This window comes from Agelaius phoeniceus, chromosome 3 (genome assembly GCF_051311805.1).
Source record: "Agelaius phoeniceus isolate bAgePho1 chromosome 3, bAgePho1.hap1, whole genome shotgun sequence".
Classification (NCBI taxonomy): Eukaryota; Metazoa; Chordata; class Aves; order Passeriformes; family Icteridae; genus Agelaius; species Agelaius phoeniceus.
The window spans coordinates 86,034,598-86,058,655 of NC_135267.1; the positions used below are offsets into that span (position 1 = coordinate 86,034,598).

The following is a 24,058-nucleotide window of genomic DNA, read 5'->3' on the forward strand; positions in this document are numbered from 1 at the left end:
CTCTGAAAATACTTCATATTTTGAGTTATTATCATGACATCCTTAACTTCAATTTGTGCTTTTTAAGGAGAGTGATTTTTAAAATGAGAGTTGCTCTTGGATGTTATTCATTGTATACTTTTTTAAATGACCTGACTGAGAATTTAGCTGCTTACTGCAGTAGGAGTCAGTTTTGTTCTTCCTGTCTTCATTTTTTTTGAGTTTTTTCAGGTTTTTTTTCTGGGGAGTGGGAGCTGTGGTTTTGTTTTGTTTTGGGTTTGGGTTTTGTTTTTTTTTCCTAATTCAGTCAGTGGGGAGCTTTGTTCTCTGGCTTATCTCTGACTGAAGGTTACATGCATACCCACTTCTGTAGCTAGTAAATGTATAAACAGACCAAGCTAGCTGCCTGTTTTTGTCTTGCTTGTCAAACATGGTTATAGAAAGTAATTTGCTTTGTTGCTAACCTGATTTATTCTCAATAATACCAATTTTTATGTTTTTCTCTGATTCAAAAGAATGCAGTAACTGGTAAAATTGTGCTGGGCTACAGTGAAGCCTTTGTGACCCACATGACCCAGTATTAAATTAAACCTATACCCAAACATAACTGAGAAACCTGCAACTGGGTGATGGTGAATAATTCTAATTTTCTTTATCAACTCACAAGACTGTCATGTTGTGTCTTGTATCAAAGCAAGAGTGGACACATCTCTAATACAAGATATGCACCTGTCTGGTTTTTGATGTTATAGGCATCTTTGGGTTTCTATGCCACGGAACAAGAACTAGCTATTTTCTCAGGTTTTTGCTTTTATTAAATTAGATAATAGTAAAAGTTGTTTTGCATTGTCTGGGATTTTTTTATTTTTAGCCTTGTTTTCATTAGAACCTATTTACAAATAGTCTTTTTGTACTGTTTTTAATGTTAAAATTAACTCACTCAGTTTTTAAATTTGATTATCATTAAATCTGATTTTTTTTAAAATATTTGTCACAAAATACATATATTTCAATAGCAATGCAAGCACTTTTCTTATGGGAATTTGTAAGAATGCTATCAAATGTAAAACCATATTGAGTTGTGGGCTATTTCTTTTGAGAAGTGCCACCAGTATTAGGTGCCAGTACAGGACATAAAGGCAGTTAGAAATTTGAATAAGTGTCATCATCATCTTTTCCTTGGTGAAGATATTTCTGTAAGTTTCCATCTATTCCATGCAGTCTCAGTTTCATATAAAGAACATATCTCTGTTTTCTGACAAGCAAAGGTCTGGCACAAAGATTTATTAAATGAGCACATCTCTCCACGTCTGTGGCATGATAATTTTGAAACATAATGAAGACCAGGGATGTTATACCACTGTTAATTGTTCCTTCTGATTTATAGTCACTTCACATGCAGAGTAGACTGTGTATCCTAGGGTCCCATTTATTAGCGTGAAAGGACCCCATGGAACACAAAACAGAAACACAGTCACATTGGAAAAATGTGGGTTAGAGCTGCACAGCTATTGAGATTAAATAAAATTGTTTATAAAAATATTATTTAACTGCTGGTTTCAAAAGCACTTTTTACAGTTGAACTTACACCTACAAAATTGGAGAATATAGCATCTGTTACTGAGGAAAAACAGGTTACCCAGTGAGACAATAGTAAGGGAGAAGGTGGAATCCAAATCCTGTCTCCCTTTACTTCATTATAGTTGTTAAATTTACCATCAATTCAGCAACAAAGCAGTACAGGTTTCATTTCCTTGTTCAAAAGCTTCATGCAGAAAAACATCCACAAAAGTACCTAAAGGCTGATTTGTAAAATTAGATTTTAAAAAGACAACATTTTTATGTGATATAATCCTCTTATCTGTGTAGTAATGACATCACTTAGATCATGCATCTTGCCCATTCCGCAGCAAATAAGCAGTTCTTAAGTGTTATAAAGTTCTTCTGCCTTTTTTCCTTAAAGATAGCATAGCTTGTCAGTGCAGACTGAACTTATATATTTATGTTTCCTTTTGTTTATGTATTGGTGTTCGTAATCAATGTGTAGATTAATTAGATTATATCTCTCCCAGTTCAGGAAATGTACAACCAGGTTACTGGTTTGGACAGGTTTCCCAAGGTGGGTTCTTTCCTGTATTGCAAATAGGCATGAAATTGTTCCTGTCCTGGCTAGAACACTGCTGTCCAAGGAAGTTTGGCTCTTACTTATTACTTTCTGCCAGCCTGTTGTGTTCAAGGGGTCAGTGTGGTGTATCTGGGGAGGAGCCATCAAAGTACCAAAAGTTCAAAGAGGGGTTCCTCTATCCTTACATTACCGCAATCAAATGTTACTGAGATTCAGTATTTTTCATGTTTGTTCATTGTCTGGCTTGCAGGTTTTGTGGCATCTGAAATTGTTTCAATGTATTACTGTAATTTAGACTTTTTACTCATGTGTTAACTTAGTTTTGTTCCATTCTGCATCTGTTTCTCTGCACAATGTGCTTCTGAGTGCTGTTCAAACCCATGTGATGTGTGTCCTCTGGGCTCAAACTTAGTGCTTCTCCAAACAGCTAGAAGAGGGGGTTGAACACACTGGTGTTGAACCTTTTTCCTGCATAGGAGGCTCTGACTGAGTGGAGTCACTTCACTCTACAGAGTTCAGGAAAGGGAAACAGCAAGTTGCCCTGACTCAGAGATATCCTCAGGACAAATACTGCTTGGCTGCAGTTAACATAGTTCAGGAAGGGAGATGGACAATGCAGAAGGGCATTCTAAAAGACAATTTACACATCAGAATTTAGAATTTAGTCTAGAATAGTAAATAATAGCAATATTAATGTATGCATAGAAATATAAGCAATATATAAAATTGTACTACTTTGGATGATTAGAGAAATTAGGTTTGAATCTGTTTTTCTAATCAATATATTTTGAGTACAGCTAACAGTAAGTTACGGAAACCTGTGTATATCAGAAGCCAAAAACATAGTAACTACATTAACAAGACCTATTGTATTAATAATATATGATATGGTTTGAGTTATCTTGTTTTGTCCTTTGTTAATTCTGTGTTTGAATTTGCAAACTTGAGGATTCTCAAAATTCTCACAATTCTTCTAATTTCTTGAGTAGCTTTTAGTATTTTTTGCATTTATAATAATCTTCTCTTGGGATTACATTATCCCTGGGCAGTGACTGCTTTTGTTTGAAAGAGGAGTTGCAAATGTCAGAAACCATACACTGGAAAAAATAGGAGCAGAAGCTGTTGTGTTATCTGTTAATTGGATATAGAGTTGAAAGATATTTCTTTCCTTCCATTTTAATGTCTTGTTTGTGCTGAACAAAAAGAGCTCTACAGCCTTGTGGGTTATGTTAGAAGCTAGACATGTGTGGCCTTTCACTGTGCACTGAAGTGTTTTATATAGCACAGTTAAATAACCTTGAAAAATTTACTTTTTTGGCAATGAAAATGCAAATATATCCTGAATCATACAAAGTTACAAGCCTACCTTTGTGAATAGTCAAGATAGACTGGTGTTCTATTGTTATGACTTCCCTTTTCTTTTTCACACACAGAATTTTTGTCAAAGCTGTGAGAAATATACTGTCCTGTTCCAAACAATACGAAGATGCTGGAATTAGCAGTTACGTATACCAAAAGATTCCATGTAGTGACTTCCACATAGAGCTGCACAGCCAAGCCCACAGCACTGAATTATGCATGGCATTTTTAATGGTGGAACAAAAGGAGGAGCAGAAGGAAAAGCGGCAAAGTGCGTGCTGCCTTCACTGGTTATTAGGCACTAGTGTACATGCATGCAAATCCCAGGATACTCTTTATTGAAACTCTGGTGCTGTGCTATACAAATCAAAGCTGTATGGAAGCCATACCTAATGAGGGAAGAATAAATAACAGGAGAACTCTGACAAAGGGAAGTGCAGAATGCATACCAACTTATTGTACTTTAGAGAGTGAGAAATAAAGTTCTTACATTTGGCTGGATACTGAAAGTATCAGCTACTGTAAATATTTACTTTGCAATAATTGAAAGGATTAGTCTTATTTGTTAGTCCACAGTGATGATGCCTCTCACTGTCTATTCAGTGAAACTGGGAGAATATAACTAAAATTATTTACAGAAGAGCTGCTGCATTTTAAGAGGCAGCTGCATCTAAAGTCAGTTCATTGAAATTCCGTGCCCTGTTGAATTTATTGCTTACACACATTTTATATTAAAACCAAATACTTGGTGTCTGAAAGTAAAGACTGACTTAACAGACCTGCTCTGTAGATTTTTGAATATGCAGAAGGTTTCACTAGAAAACTTGGTAAGGATTCTGTTTCAGTATTGATTTTCTTCCCAAATGCACCAACCCCTACACTAAACATCTTTTGAGCCTTTTGCAACAGTAGTACTAACATAGATCAAGAAAACTTTTTCTAAGCTAGAATATAAAAAAAATGAAAATATTATAGTGTAAAAAATTATTTCTGTTTACTTGACCATTTCTGGTTGTTGAGAAGAGGTTGTTGCTTGCCAGTGCTGTCAGGCTTTAAGCCAACACCAGTTTGGTGATACCAGGATGCTCCATCCATCCATCCATCCATCCAGGATGCTTTATTTTTGCCTAGGAAAGGACCCACCCCAGGACTCCCAGTCCTCCTCACTGCAAAAGCAAGCTTGTCTCTTCTCATATGCAGACTTGACCCTGCATAGAGTCCCCACCACTCCCCTCCCCTTCCCTGTGCAGTTCAGCCATTTCTCACCAGCTCCCTCCTTGCCAGCCTGGAGAATCCAACAGTGCCTTGCATCACTGTCTGTAGCATCTGCCAGCTACTTATGCTGTTGCCTGTCACAAGCAGCAATTTCTTATGTCAGGTTCAATAGTTTCCCATATCCTGAAGGTTCCCTTAACCTCTGACCAGACCCTGATGAGTGCCCTCAGTGTTGGCCTGCAGGCCAAGAATTGGCTTCTTGGCCATTGTAACCACCCGTTGAAAGATTGTCCATCACACAGGAGTGAAATGGTGTGTGTTGCTGGAGAAACTTGTTGGGAGAACAATAAACTCTTCAGGTTTATTGATCCTTTTCTAGAAAATTGAGTGTAAAACTCTGTTCCCAGGTGGAGTTCATTGAAATCAAATGCGACAAAGAAAGTTACTCACGTTTTTCCCCCTCAACTGCAGATTTTTTTTTTTTTTTTAAGAGTTACAATGCTATGAGTATTTATTTCAAGGTAGACAAAATTCCTGAGACCTGAAACTTAGTGAAAAAGAGAAATAAAGGAAAGCTTCAAGGGGGAGCATCCCAGAGAGAAGCAAAAAGAGCCACTTTACTAACAAGCCAGGCTTGAAAATACTTGAAAAGGTAAAAGCATTTCCACAGTCACACTGCTACTTTCCAGATATGCAAAGACTGAGGGGTGGGAAAAAAAGGGAAAAAGTATTTTTAGTATTTTTCAGTGCATGAAGACTTAATGTTAAAGGTTATCCTGTTATACTAAGCTCTGTTGTATTGCCAGCAAGTATTACTATATTACCAGCAGTTTAGTGCAAACTTGATTATTGGTATTTTGATAGCCAACCTCTAGTAGATCTAACTCAATTTCAGGCTCTCTACCATCTTCCCATTTATAATATTCAATTTTCAAAGCTATGATGTGTATTACCATTGGCAATGCTACTGTCAATTTGTCTTGGCTTCTCTGCATGGAGTTTATTTTTATTTATTTATTTTTCCTGCAAGTCACTGTGTACACTCAATTGGTTGCTATTTTAACAAGATCTCTGGAGAACTCCTCAACGATGATGCATGTTAAGAAAAAAGGCAGAAAGCAATTTACTACCAAGCAGATACCAGATGAGTGGGCAAGAGTCCAGAGCTGAAAAACCTTAAACATGGAAAAGAGCTTGTTAGCATATGCTTGTGCCACACTTAGAACACATAATGAGGACAAGATCAGAGGCAAAGTTGTTATCTCACTGGAGTCAGTAGCAATATTTGATATCAGAGAAGTGATCAGTTTGTCCCTTGTGTTACTTGTGGGTCACTTAAATACATTTCTAGCATTGCAATTATGGTGCATATTTTCCTAAAAATGCCTCTTGAAATATTTATAAAGTATATTTTAAAAGTGTAACTTTGTCCCAACTTTTCATCTATTTTTTTACCACAAGACATTCACATTCAGCTGGGAAAGAAGCTGAGACTAGAAGGAAGTACTGAGACTACTTCCATATGTGCTCTCCAAAGACAAGTGCTCCTCTGTGTTTTTTATATTCTTAAGTATAATCTTGATGTGGTTGTAAATGTTAAATATAGGTGGTGTTTTGAGACATACAATCTTCTCTGTTTCCAGGTGGGCCATGCACAGGTACAGCTCATGCCTCGTTAACCACACCAACCAAAAGATCTTGTGACTCAGGTATGTGTTTTGTGGGATCAAGAAATCAGGTTTTGCATTATATTTAGCAGTTATAGTTTAATAGTAAAGGGTAATAACCTTACCTGGCAAATGCCAGATGAAAATAAATATTGTTACTTTGCTGACAGAAATGTAAATATAAAAGGATTAGTATGGCAGATAGTTCATCTGAGAATCTTGTTAAACATAATTCTGTAAATACACTCTGTTTTCAATTAATCTTTGTAAAAACAAGACATACAGGAGTAATCAGTTTAAGTGTAATGATTGTGACAGTGTTCTGGAAATCCTGCCCTTGAAATGCGAAGTGTTGAGTAGAAAATTGTTCTGAGTATATTGACTTTCCCTGATTGAAGATGCAGTATAGACAGCTGATCTTTGCTTTGAGACTAAATTTTACCTGCTTTGGGTCCTTTTTGATGCCTTTATTTCTATATGCAGGATGTAGATGGATAATGTCTCACAGAGCTGGTATTAGGAGTGACATGTTAGGTCATTGCCAGGCTGAAGTCACTGCTTCTGAATCAGATCTGTCCTGAAGAACCACATCTGCACTGATTCAGTCAGGCAGCCAAGTTACCTGCACTGGCTCAGGTCTTCTGCAGGCTTTGGTTTTGTGTGGATTAAGGAGAACACACTATTCTTTCCACCAGGGCCACTCTTGGAAGCCATAATCTCCTGGGGAGAGTGGTGGTGTGTAGGTAGTGGTAATGTTCTTGCAGTCTGTGTTTCCAGAATAATTTTTGCCTATATTTGCATTTATGTGCAGAAAGGAAGGGTATTCCAGTTTGAGTAAAGGCCCTTGCTCTTTAAGGAGTTCAGGGGAAATTTCTTCTGAAGTCATTCTTTCAAAAAGTCTTTCAAGTTACTGTTTGAGCTGAGCTGTAGTTATTCCATAAGTGTTGTTAGCTTGCAGCAGATGTGTGGTGATACAAGTTGGCTTGTTCTGCAGTGAAGGAAGGTTACAGAGAAGCTGCTTTGGCTTGCTCTTGCTGCAGAGGCAGACTTCTCAAGTAGCACATGATAATCTGTGACAGTGAGTGTTTTCTGCCAAAGAACTGAGTTTGGAATTGGATGATAGTTCTTCAAAACAGGGAGATTGGATTTTCTTTTCTGTGTAGCCATGGATGTGTATCTAAACAAGATGGAATGTTTGCCACTATATCCCTTGAAAACTAATCTGCTTTGCTCACAGTATTTCTAAATTGTATTTTCTTTATATGTTAGCTGTTGTAATGTTTAGCTGGTTTTCATGGCAGAGTAATTTAAAAGCTTGCTGTGGTGCTACAGATACAGTAAACTGAGAGTACTGTTGGAAATTTTTTGTGTGTGTGTCTTAGCAAAAAGAAATGTAAGTTCATTATTTGGAGTGTGAAATGGCACCAGGAAAAGCTCCTTGGAGTGAAGCAGATGAAACCACAAGACATACTGAAAAATGCCTTTGCTAACTTTGCTCAGTAGTTCTTTTATTTTGAGTTTGTGCTCTTGTTTGGTCTGTACATGCTTTTATGTTTTTCATTTAATATGTTTTGTAAGAAAAGGAGGAGATGGCCTTAATTTGATACCACAACTTTAATCTTCAGTCAGCTAAATCTACTGATTTTGAATTACCTCAATTTCCCCTGAGGTTCTGACATTATTTGCTCAGTAATCTACTTACTATCTTTATAGTCCCTTACATGAATAAACCTGGTACCAGGAGTTAGTTTGCTTCTCCAGATCTTGAATTTTCAGCAAACTTTCATCTTTAAAATAAATTACCATGTTGTCATGGGAACTGACAAGAAAACATTGGCTACAAAATATTACCCAGAAGTGCTGTGACATCTTCAGGCATGAGCAGTGTACTGTGTAGGTGAACATTTGTCAGGGTTTAACCACAAGGCCAAAACACAGCCCCATTATCTATTGTGAAGAAAATTAATTCTATCCCAGCCAAAACCAGCATATTCTTTCACACTGGAATCACTTCAGATTCCCAGGAAGCTACTTAAATGATGCAAGTAGTATTTGTCAACACTACGCATTGTTTATAAGCCTATTTTCTGTAAATATCCTATGTTTCTTATGCTTGGAAGAGCTTTGAGGAAAAAATGATGCATTTGATTTTATCTCTGTAGTTCTGTTCACCCTTCAGCATAGTTTTCCCCCAAAGTTCCCTAGATCAGCATTTGAGACAGAAAATTAGAAATTTGACCTACTTATTTTATATGTAAGTTTCCATCAGAATATTAAGGAAGGAGACAAACCTTTCATATTTTATCAGCATGAGTGTAACAATCAAAGAAAGATCAAAATAATAAATCTGCCAAGGTAAAGGAAAAGTTCTTGTAGAGAAAAAAGAGATTTTACCTAATGTACTTGTCAACCTGCATGCTGTAAGAGCTGTTCTGATAAAAAATAGTATTATGGCACCAAATAGTGGGGTTTTTCCTCCTGTTTGCCAGAATCATCACTGTGGTAAAAGTATTTCTATTCCAGTGTACCCACAGGACAGGAATTATAATGAAAAAAATGAATAAAGCCTTGCAATCATTAGTTTGGATGATGCCTCAAAGGCTTCTGAGTGCTGGCAGTCTGAAGATTTTGTGGGAAGAAAGATGGGCCCAGTGTATAGCTTCTTATGCATTTTGATTTGTTTCCTAATGGTTGGGTAATGTGATGATTGATGGCAGGTACTGGGAGGCTTCCTCTAGTACAGGGCATTCACATCCCATTTGTGTCAGGTGCCCATGTTGGGAAAGTGCAGTAGCAAGTAGCATATTACTCTTCTTTTTCTGCTGTACAACTTTAATGATGATTTACTACACAACTCTAAACAGCCAGATTTTATAACATTTTTATGCAACTTAAAGAAACCTGGAAAAAATTGATGGAACTGTGTGAGTATGCTCACTTAATTTTTAATTGTGCAGTAGAGAAGGTGGTAGAAACAGGCAGATAAAATGTGGTAATGATACAATCAATTCATACATTACATTCATAAAGTTGGTGAGGTTTTAAGTACTTTATTTCTCAGTAGCAGTTCATCAGAGATGTGCATCTGTAATATTTTGTGTAGTTATATGTGTAGGTAGTGTTTTCTGGTTTAAAATTTGAGTCTAGAAGATGGAAATAATTATTTCACTGCTTGAGTAAAGTGGTTAAACAGGGCTGTGGTTCTTTTTGAAGTTTTGAATTTATTGATGTTCTTGTACTAAGATATGTGCTTACTTGTAACATTGCCAGGAATCCAAATACATTGAGGTTGAACCTCCACAATTAAGAGGACAGCCTTTGTGGAGTTGTAGGAAGGTCATGTTATGAAAATAGAAGTAGAGAGATTTTGAGCCTGAGCTAAAACCATGAAATCATTACATTGATATGATCATTTTTTTAATCAATCCTTATGTGTTGAGTAAGGACAAAAGGACCTCATACATCACTAATTAGATTTTCTTTTTTAATTGCTCCAAAGTGTTAAGCTCCTGAGCAAAAAATACACAAAAGATTACTGAAGAGGGCTTTATAGCACTAAACCAACTTTGAGGTCTGTTTTTCATTGGTGTTTCAAGGGACTCTTAAGGTGTTCTTTAGTGTTTGACTTCTGGAGGGCATTGTGTTGAAATCCAGCCTTCTTGGGGCTCTCTCACCAACAGGAAAGTGATGATAGAACAGCCTTTGAGCAGCATAGTAAATCACCCAGCCCTAGCAATAATAGTGCCCATTAGGGACGCTCTTCCCCCTCCCTCTGCTCAGTTTCCAGCTGCACTAATAGAGCAGCACATCAAGCAAGGCTGTAAATAAAAGTTACAACCTAATAGGTGGGTGCTGAAGTGGAACAGACAGGAGCTGAGGCATGGAGGCCTTATTGCTGCTCATCAGCAATTACAAACAGGATGAAGTGCCTGGGACTGGCACTGATGTGGCAGGAGCTGATGGAGGCTGGGGGATGACACCAAACTGTGATCAGATGATGGATGGTGATGGCATTTTACTGCCTCAGCTTATTGCCTACTTCTGTGACATGCTGGATTGCCTGTTCCATGCTCCCGTGTCTATCTGGATGGACAGATTGGTTTCCTCTCCTCCTGGTTACCTAAGAGCCTTCTCAAAGTGTTATGATTATTGTAGATTAAAATCCTCCTAGGGTAAGGATCATAATAGTCATAGCAGTAAACAAAATTAAGGACTTGCTCTAATTTTATGATTTATTTCCACTGTTGCCTTTCTCAGCTTTACAAGCCCTCCTTGTTCATTAAAAATAGTGGATATGATTCACCTGAACCTTCTTTTACACTGAAGGCATCCCATGATTTTAGACTAATTGAGTTAGTTGGAGAATCTAAAGAGATGGGTTTGGGGTCAATACATCAAAAAGTTTGTTAAAAGTCAGCTATAGCTGTGATGATCCTTGCCTCTAAGTTTAAAGCTTCAGCTGTTCCTGGGAAGGTTTGTAAGGGCTTGTAAGCACACAATAATGTTTTTTTTTTTTTTTTTTTTTTGGTAAAAAAGTCTTTCTTGATTTTTATCTATCACAGTCTAGCACATTTCTGTGCTAGACATCTAAATCATTGCTTTACTAAACTGCAGTGAAAAAAATGCCTTGAATTTTAGTCTGTATTTGCTTTGAACTAAACAGAAGTTTTGCAAGCATCTTCATAGTTCTTACATTAATCACTCATGCTGTTTACTTTTGAAGAGAATTTTCTTCCAAGTCGTGGAAAAAACACAGCATTCAGAAATGAAAAGGCGTGCAGCAGCATGACAGCATATGAAAACAGTGACTTCTGTCCCTGTCTATTCGGCACAGGCAAGATAAAATAAATAGATTATTTTTCTATCATCTTATGCTATTAGGATGGGAATATTTTTGCTGCTGTGTTAAAGTACACTAAACTAAGATGAATGGGAACTTTTCACAGTATTACTTTGAAATTAACTTTCACATTTAGTGGCTCCTAGGTGTACCTTTTCTTTGCATTGATCATCAAGTGAGGAAGCTAGATAGCTGAGGGGGCCAAAGGGATTAAAAATGTATCATGGCTGTGAAAGCCCTCTTTCACATGCTGTATAGATAAATTACAAATACTTAACAGACATGCCAGTAATTTTTATTTAGGATTAACTCCTTTTACTTACCAGTCTGTTGTAGTCATTCTTGAAAGGACTGTTGGCCTCAAGAAATAAAATTAATGTTGTGGAATAAGATAAATAGATGAGCATGATAACATATGCTTATTAATGTTTCCTATTTTATAACATTATAGTCCCAAAAATCACACTAACTGAGATCAATTCTCTTAAGACTATATAAGGCAGTTGAACATGATCTCCAAGAAAGAAAACTCCTGGGTTTAAGAACAGTTTAATAATGAAAAAAAAAATAATAAATCGTAAAAAAAGGAAAATAGCAAAAATGAGAGAGAAATAACCAACTTTTTCCATCCAGTTCCTGAGCAGCAGCCCCTGGACAGCTTTCCCCCTGGTTTATATGCTGATCATGACACCATAAGGTATGGAACATCCCTTTGGACAGTGGGGGTCAGATGTCCTGGCTGTGTCCCCTCCCAGCTCATTTTGCCCGCCAGCCCTTCTCACTGTTGGGGTGAGGTGAGAGGCTGAAAAGCCCTTTACTCTGTGTAAACACTGCTTAGCAACATCTAAAACATCAGTGTTTATTCTCATCCCAATCCAAAGCACAGCACTGTACCAGCTACTAGGAAGAAAATTCCAGTGGAAGCCAGGACACTATGTCATGCAGAAATTTGGTATATGCTGGTGTGGATTTGGTATATGCTGGTGTGAGTGGCAGAAATGTGCAATAATTCAGGTACATTTTGGTTATTCAGAGGTTCATAGGTTATAAGAATCAATCATTTTTTCCCTTGTGGAGAGGAAAAAACCCCAACCCAGTAAAAAAGAAGTAAAACACAATAATCAGAATCTCTCTGTGGCTGGGGAAGAAGGGCCTCCTGGCCTGTGTGACCTCCCAGCAGGTGCTGACACACACACACCTCTGAGTACCTCATAGTACTCCCAGCTCTCTGAGGTCATTTCAAGTTCAGCATCCTAACAAAAAATGTCCTCCAAGTGCTTAAACTGTTGTTCCCACTGTCTTTATTTATCCTCTCAAATCACCCAAATTAGTCTTCTTTTATCCTTTGTACAGTTCAGATAAGCCCTTGAAACTTTTTTATTCTTCACTAAATAACCCCTTTAAGACTTTCTTGGTTTGTGTAAATCCATTTCTCAGCTTTCACATGGCTTTATCTCTTTGCTGCTTTTGTTTCAATTTTTTCATCTGTTTTCATTTCCAAATTCTGAATCCCATCAAAAAGAACAACTTGGAGGAAAATGTACTTGGGTCAGTAGGACAGGATGATCTCTTGAGAGGAGTTCACATTGAATTGTCAGCCAATAAGGAAATTATTTTGAATGTCAAACTAGAGGTAGCAGATGATAGGAATAAACTCTGTCTGGATTAACTGTCTTAGGAACAGTATAGCTGGCTGATTAAGGGAAGAGAGATTTTTCCCCTCTGGTTGGCACTGGAACAGGTACCCACAGAGGCTGTGAAGTCTTAGTCTTTGAAAATTTTTGAAAATGTACCAGGCCCTGAGCAACCTGATCCAATTTCTTTGATGTTTTACTCTGCACTACACAGGAGGCTGGACTGCATGACCTCCAGAAATCCCTTCCAACCTAATTTTTTCAGTGACACTAATGGAAAACAAATACGATGTGAGTCTTTAGAGATACTTAGTCTAACCTCAGTAGCATTTGTAGCACTTAATGAGAACTGAGGACTGGAAGTACAGGCAAGCATTTAGTGCCTCAAGTACTTCAAGCTCTGTGGAGAAGAGCCAGGAGAGAGACTCTTGGAAAGGTGGGAGGGTTGGGATGGTCAATGCAAAGCAAAGATCTGGGAGAGCAGTCCAGGCAGCAGTGTTCTCTTGGGCCATGAGCTGATGAATGACCTGTGCTTTTGTAAATGAGACTCTCCTGTCCTGAAAAAACATGTGCTGCTGCCCTCAACATTTTCTCACTACATTTTCTCTATGGGCTGATGTTTTTCAGTCTGGTTGGTGAAATTGTTGCCAAATACAAAACTATGCAATTAAAAGGTCATTGTCTTTTAAAATTCAGATATTGCCACCTCTTTTTACCAAAGTCTTAGGGAATTATGACAAAGAATTTTGTCTTGAGTTTGTTGAAACTGAACAGCAAATATTATGTCCTTTATGTATATTTTGGTTAAAATGAAACAGCTTTACCTTGATTATTTTTTAGTGGTTTCATGCCATGTTTAGTTTTCAGAACTCTAAAGATCTGTACGGTCAATTGAGTGATCTCTGACAGTAGGTGTATACTATGAAAGAATATGCATCTATTGCCCTTACTTAACATTGCTCTCCCTACAGCTCTGAACTCCTTGTTTTATAACCAGAGACTGCTGGAAAAATTGCATCTCATAACTTTAAACAAAGCACATCCCCTTCAATTTCAAGGGTAAAGAAATCAGGGTTGTATGTCTTGCATTTCTCACCTACACTCTACTGGAAGAGGATTTGGGGAGCCTAGGGTTTGCTTTAATTTTGACAATATGGAGAATGTCACAAAGAATAGTTGAGATCATTAACTTTAAAGGCCTGGCTCCTGTCAGGTTGAAGAATTGAATTGATTTTACCTCAGCAGTCAGCATCTTGATCTGATCTGTTCAGATCAGACAGCTTCCTTGCAGGTATGCTTTAGCAAATGATACACATAATTTAAAATTTATAATTATAAACTTATAATTTATAATTTTAAAACTGTTACTTTACTGCACTGGGGATTTTTAAAATTAAGCATTAAATAACTGGCCTGAAATAGATTTGAAACAAATAGCCACTTACATTTACTTTTTAATTCAGGTTTGTTTTTTTCTTACTACTTTAAAACACATGTAACTCGCAGGGAACAAATCCATGATCAGATTCCTGCTGTACTTTTTGATGTGAGTGCCCCAAAGGTTTCATCTGACTCTTCCTGAAGATCTCTATTCTGACTAATTATTTCAGTGAGCATCAGACAACTTCTAAGAACAAGTTTTCAGTGTTTTCATTTAGATCACAGTTTTCATAAGGACTTCAAAAATAAATGAAGGTAATTTAAAAGCCTTTTGGAAGTATTTTTTAGTCTGTTGAACACACACAGGGAAAGTGTAACTTCCTAGAAAGTGAGGAAGTTGTTTGTGTGAGAATTCCATGAACATACAAATGATGTCTTTTTTCTGTTTCTGTTCCAAATTATTTCCATAACATGAACTTTGAGGAATAACTAATAACTAATGAGACCAAATTTTGGAGCAAAAGAGGATTGAAAAGCAGCTGGATATAAGATACAAGACAGTGTATGTACTGTTGCATCCTCCAAGTTTCACTGATCTGTTCTTCCTCTCCCTGGTCTTTGGTTCAGGTTTGTGTAGAAGCTGTCCAAACAGTAAGAACTACCTGGTAAACCAGCCTGACTTCTGACTTCTGGTGTACTGTAGACACCAACCAGGTGTACAGGAATTGTGTCCTCTGCCAGGGTTGGTTGTTCCCCCCTCCCCCCCCACCCCCCAAAAAAAAAAAATTGCTAGAAAAAGTAACACAGTCAAAATATAAACTATATAATATGAATCATTAAGCTTTATTTAAAGTAATGGAATTAAAACCAAGTTTGAAGATGGATTAGCTGTACATTTCAAAATGTACTTTCTCACAAATGTATTCAGGAATTTTTTTATCAAAATATAAGGACTCTTAGGGTTTTTTCCTTGACATTAATCAGGTACAATCCTTGGAGCTATAGTCTCTCATTGCAAGATTTCTGTTACTAATGACATCACTGAAGTTCTGCACTTAAAAGAAAAATTAGTTTTTTGAAAGATAAATATTGGTAAGTATTTTTTTCACTGCTAGCAGGCAAGAGTTCTTTACAATTCCTCTTCTGAATATCTCTCTTAGCCTTGGAAAACCCTCATTATACCAATGGGGGAAGGGTCTACTAAGGCAAACTCTGTGTATGAATGAAAAATAACAGAGCAAATATTTTCTATATCGAACTTGTTTTAGGCTATTAGTTTGAAGAATTACCTTCCTGAATACTGTATACCATCTGATTGATGAGGACATAGCTGGAGTATACCACTAGGATTTGGAAGCAGAGCAGCACCGCTTATTTATGCACACTGCAGCTGAGTAGCAAATATGAAATATTTATAACATTATCTATTCTTGCTAATCATATTTTAGAGAATTTCACAAAGCAAAAGAAGGTTCTCATTAAAGTCAGCAAAAGCAAAACTATGATATTGCTGAATGCTTTCAAGTTTCCTATTTTATCAGGACCAGTGTGAGCTTATTTGTGTGTATTTCTACATACATATTCAGATATGTAAATGTGCATATTTGAATACTACTAAGTAGTCTACAGGTGCTGAGGAATGGCCAGGATGTTCATGATCTGTCTTCATAGGTTCTTCATAATGTGTATTAGTGTTATGCCTTTTTTCTTTCTACTTGTGTCTTGTTCTTCCATTTAGCTATTTGTAGTGTGCATTATCCTTTCACTTAATAATCCTGTTCTGATTATTCAGGCCACTTAGGATGTCATTTGTTCTCTGACTTCAAGTGTCACCAGAATCAGCCTTTTTCCCTCTCCCAGCCCTAGCCCTGTACTATTAAAGTACATTGTTTAATAATGAGAAAAGTTCAAATTGACACCATAAAATATTTTTTGTAATTTTTTTTGAGTTTAGTGTCGTGGCCCTTTTTCTCTTCTGGCCTTTTCAAGGTTCATTATTTATAATAGTCTGAATATATGAAGATGACATGCTGCTTGTGAGCCATTAAAAAAACCCCCACCAACAACCTAAACCAGCTTCCCTTAGCATCCTTAGAATAGTATCAAGTTTCTACCCTGCATCAATTGCCCCCAGCAGTCAAGGCAATGAGAATTCTGCCTCATGCCTGTACACACCAGCAGTCACTGAGTGTGTATGATGTTGCTGTCAGCAGCTGTTCTTAAACACGTTCTTCAGGTGTTTACCCTTGGAGCATGAGATGAACAGCAGGCCTGGAATGTCCAACCTGTTCTCTCTTCACAAACTCAACTGTTGTGGCTCTGGAGGTTTTCAGGCTTCTCCCATGGGTGTAATTCAGGAAAGGAACCCCACTCATGTAGTTTTCTAAACAAACAAAATCCTTCTGTCAGCCAGCAGCAGTAGAGGTGGCCATTGCCTCAGGAAATGTTCTAACTAATTGAAATGCCTGAAGTTAATCCATCAAAGGAACTGTACGGTACAGGTGCCTGAATACATTTAGATATGTGCTTGTTTGAATCAATCTGGTATATAAGTACAAATGTTTGAGAAAATAAATTAACATTTCGTTTAACTAAAGACATGCTGACATCAGAGAGTACGGGGGAACTAATGCAAAAACTTAAATGTAAAGCAGATGTACTATGGGAGCCTAAATGCAAGATGAAAACTAATTAGCTTTTCACAAAATTTAACAATTATGAGTTTTATTGACAGGAAAGGATAATACCATTTTCACACTTTTTCTAATTATACCTTAGCTAAAATGCATGCAGATGCCTATGTAGTTCACTATTTCTCATACATTTTCAGCATTCATTAGATTAGTCTCTTCTGTTTCATTAGAGATGGTAGTTAGAACCCTCATTAAGTTACACTTCCTCTTTCCAGGTGACAATACTGGCAATATGGGTTTAAAGGAGAACAAAAACTGAATGGTGGGAAGGAATTAGTATAAAATTTTTAATTTTATTTTCCTGTTCATGAATCTTAGAAGTAAGAAAGGCTGAAGGTAGGAGAGAGCTCAGGAGACTCTGCTCTGCTTAGAGCAGAGTCACCTAGAGCAGGCTGGGGCCTGTGTCCACTCAGGTTTTGAGTACCTTCATAGATGGAACCCCACAAACCCACCTGGGCAGCTTATGCCAGTGTCAGCTCTCCCCTACAGTAAGAAAGCCTTTTCTTATGTGCAAGTGGAATCTTACCCTAACTGTATGTATGGTTACATCCCCACACTTGTCTGTTTTCCTGAAATCATATAATTAATACCCATTCCCTCACATACATGGATACATGTATATGTATATCCTCTTTTCTAGCAACACATGTCATGTGTGCCAGCTCTCATTTTGGAAAAATGAAGCCATGCTGTTGTTGAACATGAAAATACCACTTACTATACTACCCAAAGCAGTATACATGCTAAGTTCCTTTTTTGTTTTTTGAGGGTTTGTTTGTTTGATTGTTTGTTTTGGGGGTTTTTCTTAAATTAATCCAATGCTTCAAGTCTGTTATGGAATCCTTTTTCTTAGCTCTATTGCAAAGCGGGAAGGAGAATTTTTCTGTCAAGAGTTTGAAGCACATCAGTAATGTTTCAGATTTGTAACATTTTGCAGCAGTTGTCCCACTAATGTGTCTCAAACAGCTAGGCTGAAAGTTGTGAGGGGTTTTTATTGGTTGTTTTTACTCATTAGAGCTGGAAACAACTACTGTTGCATGGTTTTGGTGATGGATGAGAAATAATAACTTATGTAATACAACTTATGGGTGTTATTTATAGTCTCCAGTGTGATTTCATGGAGAGCCTCCTGAGGCAAAGAAGCAACTGATGGGATGTGAGTTCTGTAGAGACTGTTCCCATGTGGTCTCTCTATTCCACATTGTTTAGGGACATTGAGTTTTAGTGCTGTTGCTTTTAAACTCTATGGAGGGGAAAAAAATAAATCGGTGAAATAATGATGCTAAGGGCCCTGCAATGATACTAGAAAAGAGATTGTGTGGTTAAATATTACCAAAGGGCTTATGTAAGATATTTTTGAGACATCTGTAGTGTTTTAAAAAAAACTGAGGTGAATTCACAAAAGAAATACATTTCTTATGATTGGTAGTGCTTCCAAAGAGGTGCACAGCCTTGAGATGCAGTCACGATTGTGTGAGAAGAAAAGATAAGATGTTCATTTCAATGAAATATCAGAGTTTCAGAATAACATTTTCCACAGCACTGTGCAGCAACAGGGAGGGACTGAGGCGGTCACAGTTGTCAGACTTGGCTTATGAGGTGTTAGTCTTGATTTTCTGTTTCTTTATTAATAGTCAGCAAACAAAAGGGTTTTGGAACCACTGTGTTAATTTTAGATTCATTTGAACTAGAGAGATTATTTTAAATTATGATTCTGGTAAATATGATAGGGAAGATTTGTATGGAGGCAGTTTTTTCTAGATGAAATTTTTAATGCATAATCAACATGCCAGCCAGTTAAGTAATCCCTCATCTAAGAACAGAATAATGAATTTTAAAAAAGAAAGAAAAAAAAAACAACTAGAAATTGGCAACAAGCTATTGCTTAAATTTTAGTTAATCCGTGTTACATTGTTGTTGTCTGTGACTATGCAAGTTTCTTCATGGACAGAGATTTTAACAGTTTAAGCTGCTTCTAAAATAGTTTCAGGGAAGATGGCAGTAATGTTTGAGGTTTCATTAAAGACTTCTTGTTCTGGTGTTTGCACAGACAGCTGAGATCATAAATGCCAGTCTGTGTGATGGGTTCTTTATGATTAGAAAAAAACCTGATTGAGTGCCTCAAAAGCTGTCATGAAACCAGAGATTAAACAGATTCATCTTGAACAAAGCAGCAGCAGAGGAGAGCTCCTCTTTTTCTTATGATTTTCCCATCTCTTCCATTCTTCCTCCTTCCTTGTTAAGTTTTGTTAGCCCATGTCTCTGTTGGGCCTAGAGCATCCCACTCTCCCCCCAAATGCCATGGAGGAGCCATCATGATTGGAACTGATGCCATCTGCATTCAGCCTGCAAACTCCTCCAAGGCTGGAGAGTAAGGGAGTGAAAATCAGCTCAGGCACCATTTTTTTGGAAAAAATTTGAGGGGAGAATATGAGTAATGAAGATGAGAACAGGGACAGTGAGGGATAAGTCTCTGTTCATGACATAAGAGTTTTAAGAACACTGCTCTGCTTATTGATTCCAGACAAGCCTCCAGTTTCAGCCTTGCCTAACTGAACTTCTTTGTTCTCTCATTTCAAATGGGAGTTTGATTCACAATTAGAAGGATCTCCACCATCAGATATCAGAAGAATCCTTGCTTCTTAACTCAGAATTAAATTTGCAGTGGGGATGTGTCAATGGCAGTTACTCTGCTGAGTAGTTTCTTCCTGAAATTTTGGGGATTTCTAATCCTTATTGTTCATTTTTACAGAGAAGTTTTATGATTTTTACATCTGTGGGTAGAAGAAGAGCATTTTTGTTTTTCTCTCAGACTGGGTATTTGTTGGTTTAGGTGCAATAATAAAATGTAAGTTGAGCATGGAAAATGTTTCTTACAAGCAAAGAAAGAAGTAACTGTTGTTGAATTAACCAACTTTCTGAGAAAAGCCACTGTCAGTCACTGGCTGAGAGAATCCTCTTCTCTGTAGGCTTTGTTGGTTGTTTAAAGGTTCATGCTGGGCATTTATTCTTGATTCTGGTTGCAGCACTTCAGCCTGTATTCCTAGGGGGTTTTCTTCAGTTGCACTCCAGGTAGTAAAGCTATGTAGGGCAATTTCATTTTGCTATCAGATCTTTGAACTTTAAGGTTGCAAGATTCCAGGTGCTGGAAGATGTATCTCGTGTCCTGTACTGCATGTGTCATATCATGAAAAGCAACGTGATCTGGAAGAAATCCACACCGGACTGACTCTAAGAGGTCTAATTTCTGCTCTGTGCTTTCTCCTTGCTTGCTGTACTTGCCCATGGGAAGATGGAAGTGTGTGAGCTGTGGGTCTGGTTTGTGATGAGTGTTAGCTTGGACTCCTGTGTTCAAGGTCCTGGGCAATCAGTGATCAGAGAGATGGTGCTGTCCCTGAGAGCCAGGTTGAGTTTGCCTCAGCGCTAAGTGGTTTAGCTTATGGCAGAGAGATACACATTGTAAAAAATGAGATATCTATAATTTCTATGATAATGAACAACTCATGCTAATATTCAGTTAGTCATTACCAATTAACTGAAAGTGTATGATTAAGTATTTTCATTTGTAGGACTACTAGCCTGACTTGAGGTAGCTGTTTTTCTCATTAAGGCGTATGGTTTCATTAACTTATTAGACACTGCTTGACTCACGCCATGAATTGGACTTCAGGATCAGCAGCCCACTATGGTTTCCATCAGCGTAATTCAGAATACCAAATTTGCTTCTGAGAACTACCAGAATGGCTTATATTTCCAGAGGCAAAGATGGGGGGGGGGGGGGGGGGAGCAGCTGTTCCATACTGGCAGTGTATCTGAGTAGTGAATAAACTGCAAATGATGTGCATCTTCCATTTGGGGCAGCAGGGTGGGCTGGGGCAGGTTTTACTGCATGCTGAGTCAGCCAGCTCACAGGACAGAATCTGCCTGTTGGAGGGGGTGTCCTTATACACCCCAGCCTGGTGTTCTAGGCACTCTGAAAACAAGTGTCCATGGGACATGAGTTGGATCTCTGTTCAGGGAGTCCGGCAGTCTGTTCAGAGGATCTTTCCCTTGAACTGTTATCTCCAGAGATTTAAGACAGGGCTAGTTGTTCCATAGCTGTATTAATGCATTATGCACTACGTTCTTTTCCTTGCCAAGGCTCCTGCACAGCCAGGCATGCAGAGGTGGAGTACATTATGTACTGAATGTTAGTTTAGGCCTAATATATGTATTTTGTAAGGTGTAAATTGTAATCTGTGACACTGATCAAAAAGGTGGCTGTCTTGAGGCACACATCAGATAAAATCATTGCAGCTTAATAAAAACTTATCACCTATATGCAGTGCAGAAAGGAGTTCACTCTTCTATGAAATGTGAGATACAGAAGCTTTATACTTGTTGGAAAGCCAGGCACATTTTCAGCATATCTTAAGAGCAGTGTGACAGAAACAAACAACATAGGCCCCAGTGAGGCAAGGTGTTTATTTGTAATGGCTGTGAACAGTGGGGTACAACAGGAAAAACACTGTGCCACAAGGGCTGAAACACAGGTAAGAAACGTGAATTAGTCTGTATTGCATGTGAGGAGCCAGGAGAAGTTAACAGAGCCTCCCCAAAGGGAGAAGCTACCATGTATTCCAAGTCTGACTCGTTTAGGTGTTTACTCAAGGAAAATCATGATGTTGATCAGCAGTGGCTCAGGTAAGATAGCTGACACATCAAGGTTATGGACAGTGTTGTATCCATGGCAGTTACCTTCTCCTGCCTAATCCAGGACAGCACAAAGCAGACATAAGCAATGGAATCTCAGAATAATGGTACAGACATATTCAATGGGTTACCATCCTGGCAAAAAGATAGATTTAGCCTGTTATTTGTTGGATTAATGTTGGTTGTAAAGGGATTTAACTCAGCTAATGGGCTTTTTTTTTCCTTGCTCACCGTCATGCAGTAGAATACTGACTGATTACAGTAATGTCTTTCAGCAGCTCCTTGCAGCACTGCAACCAACAATTTAATTTTTAGTACAGTTGGGATTAGATTTATTTGCAGTTTGAAATACAAAGAAATACAGCACAGATTCTACTGTGCACAGATCTGGGAAGGGAAAATATCTTTTCTGACCTGACTTGGTTTGCAGAGCAGCAGATCCACTGAAATGTCATGTCTCTGACATGCCACAAAAACCAGGCTTGGGCCTCTCACTGTTCAGTCAGTAATGTGCATTCCATGTGTTACTCTAGAACCCTTGTCAGTACACTCTCCATTGTAAAAAATAAGAAAGGCTGAAAAAAAAAAGGCACTACACTACCTGAAGTAAGACTGTTATAAACTTTAACTCTTAAAGGCTTTCCACACACCATTTTCTTACAAGCTGAAATTTATGAAGTTATTAATGCAAATAGTATTCTGACTAATACTTTAGAAATGGCTGGGCATTTGGAATTTATAGGATGTATGTACAGATCATGCTTATTTTGTTTGGGCTTGTATTGTTGGTGTATACTAATTTACATTTAAATTGTTATCCATGTGAAAATAGAGGGAACCACGGTATGGTGCTTTCATGTACTGCCTTCAGTCATAAGAGATACAATTTACATGCTGTGCTTGAAAAATCCCCCTCCTGTCCAGGGAGGAAATAGGTCAAACCTGTGCTCGGTTGTTTTCAATCACTTCAGTCAGTTTGTGTGGGGACACCGAAGGCGGTGCAGGAGAAAATAAACGAGATAACAGATGAAGCCTGCAATTGTTCAGGATGGTGTATGCTCTACATGTATCTCCATATGACCCAGCCAAGGCTGGAAGGAAGCTAATCAGTTCACTTTATACTCAGTATTGATAGCAGGAGGTGTTCTTACAGGGAACAAAGATAATTTGTCCTTTACTTGATGCTCATTTTGGTTATTAAGAAAACATGCATATGCTATAGAATGGGAGGTATCACACTGCTTGCTGTGATACCTCTGAAAGCAATATACCAGCTGAAAGCAATATACCTTCAGTCTGTCTAAAGGGATGCCTCAGCAAGGAAATTCTAATATTTCTCCTAAAATATTTGTTGTGAATACAACAGATTCACAGTCGGAGAGTGAGGCTTCTCCTGTGAAACGGCCACGGCTACTGGATGACAGTAATGACAGGCCTGAAGAAACCAGTCGATCCAAACAGAAGAGTAGACGTCGATGCTTCCAGTGCCAAACAAAACTGGAACTAGTACAGCAGGAGCTGGGATCGTGTCGCTGTGGTGAGTACAGCTCGGCAGTAGCACCCGGCTTTCGAACGCAGCCGTGCTCAGGTCTGGGTCACACGTGGAAATACAGAGAACATTTGTGTTTTTCACCTTGCAAAGAAGCTTTAAACAGAAGCTATAGCTTCCATTGGTAGCAAAAAGTTATAATTAGTTCCTCAAATTTCCCCTTTAAAACTTTGGCCTTAATGTGATGCCTTGTCTCAAGAGATGCCAGATATTAATGAATTCAGCTTCAGAAGTTCCCTGTAAGGCAGGCAGGGCATCATACCCACTTGACAGGAGAAGAAGCACAAAGCACATCAATAAATATGCAAAGAAGGTTTCTATAGGGTGTAAAGGAGCATAGGTCAGTAGCTGGTTCTGGATGTTATAATTACATAAATACTGAAAACTTAAATCAAAAAACCCCCTCTAACAGAAAATATTTCCATTCTCACACTTAGTTTGTGTGGGGAAGACTTACTGTTCGCCATACACTTAAAATCATCCAACTTGGCTTTTCCAAAGTTGATGACAGTGTTCAGGCAGTTGAATTGAAGACAATAATCCCATGCAGGCAGCTAATTTGGGGTTTCACATTAAATGCAAATAATCTTTCTGAAACAATAATGTTTCAGAACATTATTCAGAACATGTTAATGTGACTGGATTCCAAAGGAGATGCTCTCTCCTTCATGGAACAATTGTGTTCTTATCTGGTTTAAATGTGCTTGTTAGACCCAGTGATAATGGCATGTGGTAGTTTTACCTGCTAATTATTTTTTCATATAATCATGTATTGAGGGTTGCATTGAACTCTCTGACAGTGGTTTTATTGATATATTTGGAGAAGTTTGTTTCAGTTACTCCATTGTGTCTCAGGCAGGGGATAATTTCCAAGGGATCTGCACAAATGATAGGTGCAATTCACGTTGCACCTGTCAAATATAAC

The 24,058-nt window shown here is 37.9% G+C and overlaps 1 protein-coding gene across 2 annotated transcripts in view; it reads left to right on the forward strand.

The window, feature by feature from the left end:
- ZFAND3 (zinc finger AN1-type containing 3) overlaps positions 1-24,058 on the forward strand; it is a 135,247-nt gene that overhangs the window by 92,487 nt on the left and 18,702 nt on the right. Inside the window, exons 5-6 of one of the 2 annotated variants that reach the window (XM_054628890.2) lie at positions 6,322-6,387; positions 22,951-23,121. In XM_054628890.2, the coding sequence (XP_054484865.1) occupies positions 6,322-6,387; positions 22,951-23,121 (237 nt within the window). The remainder of the gene's footprint in view (positions 1-6,321; positions 6,388-22,950; positions 23,122-24,058) is intronic. The other variant, XM_077175804.1, reaches the window with a different exon arrangement.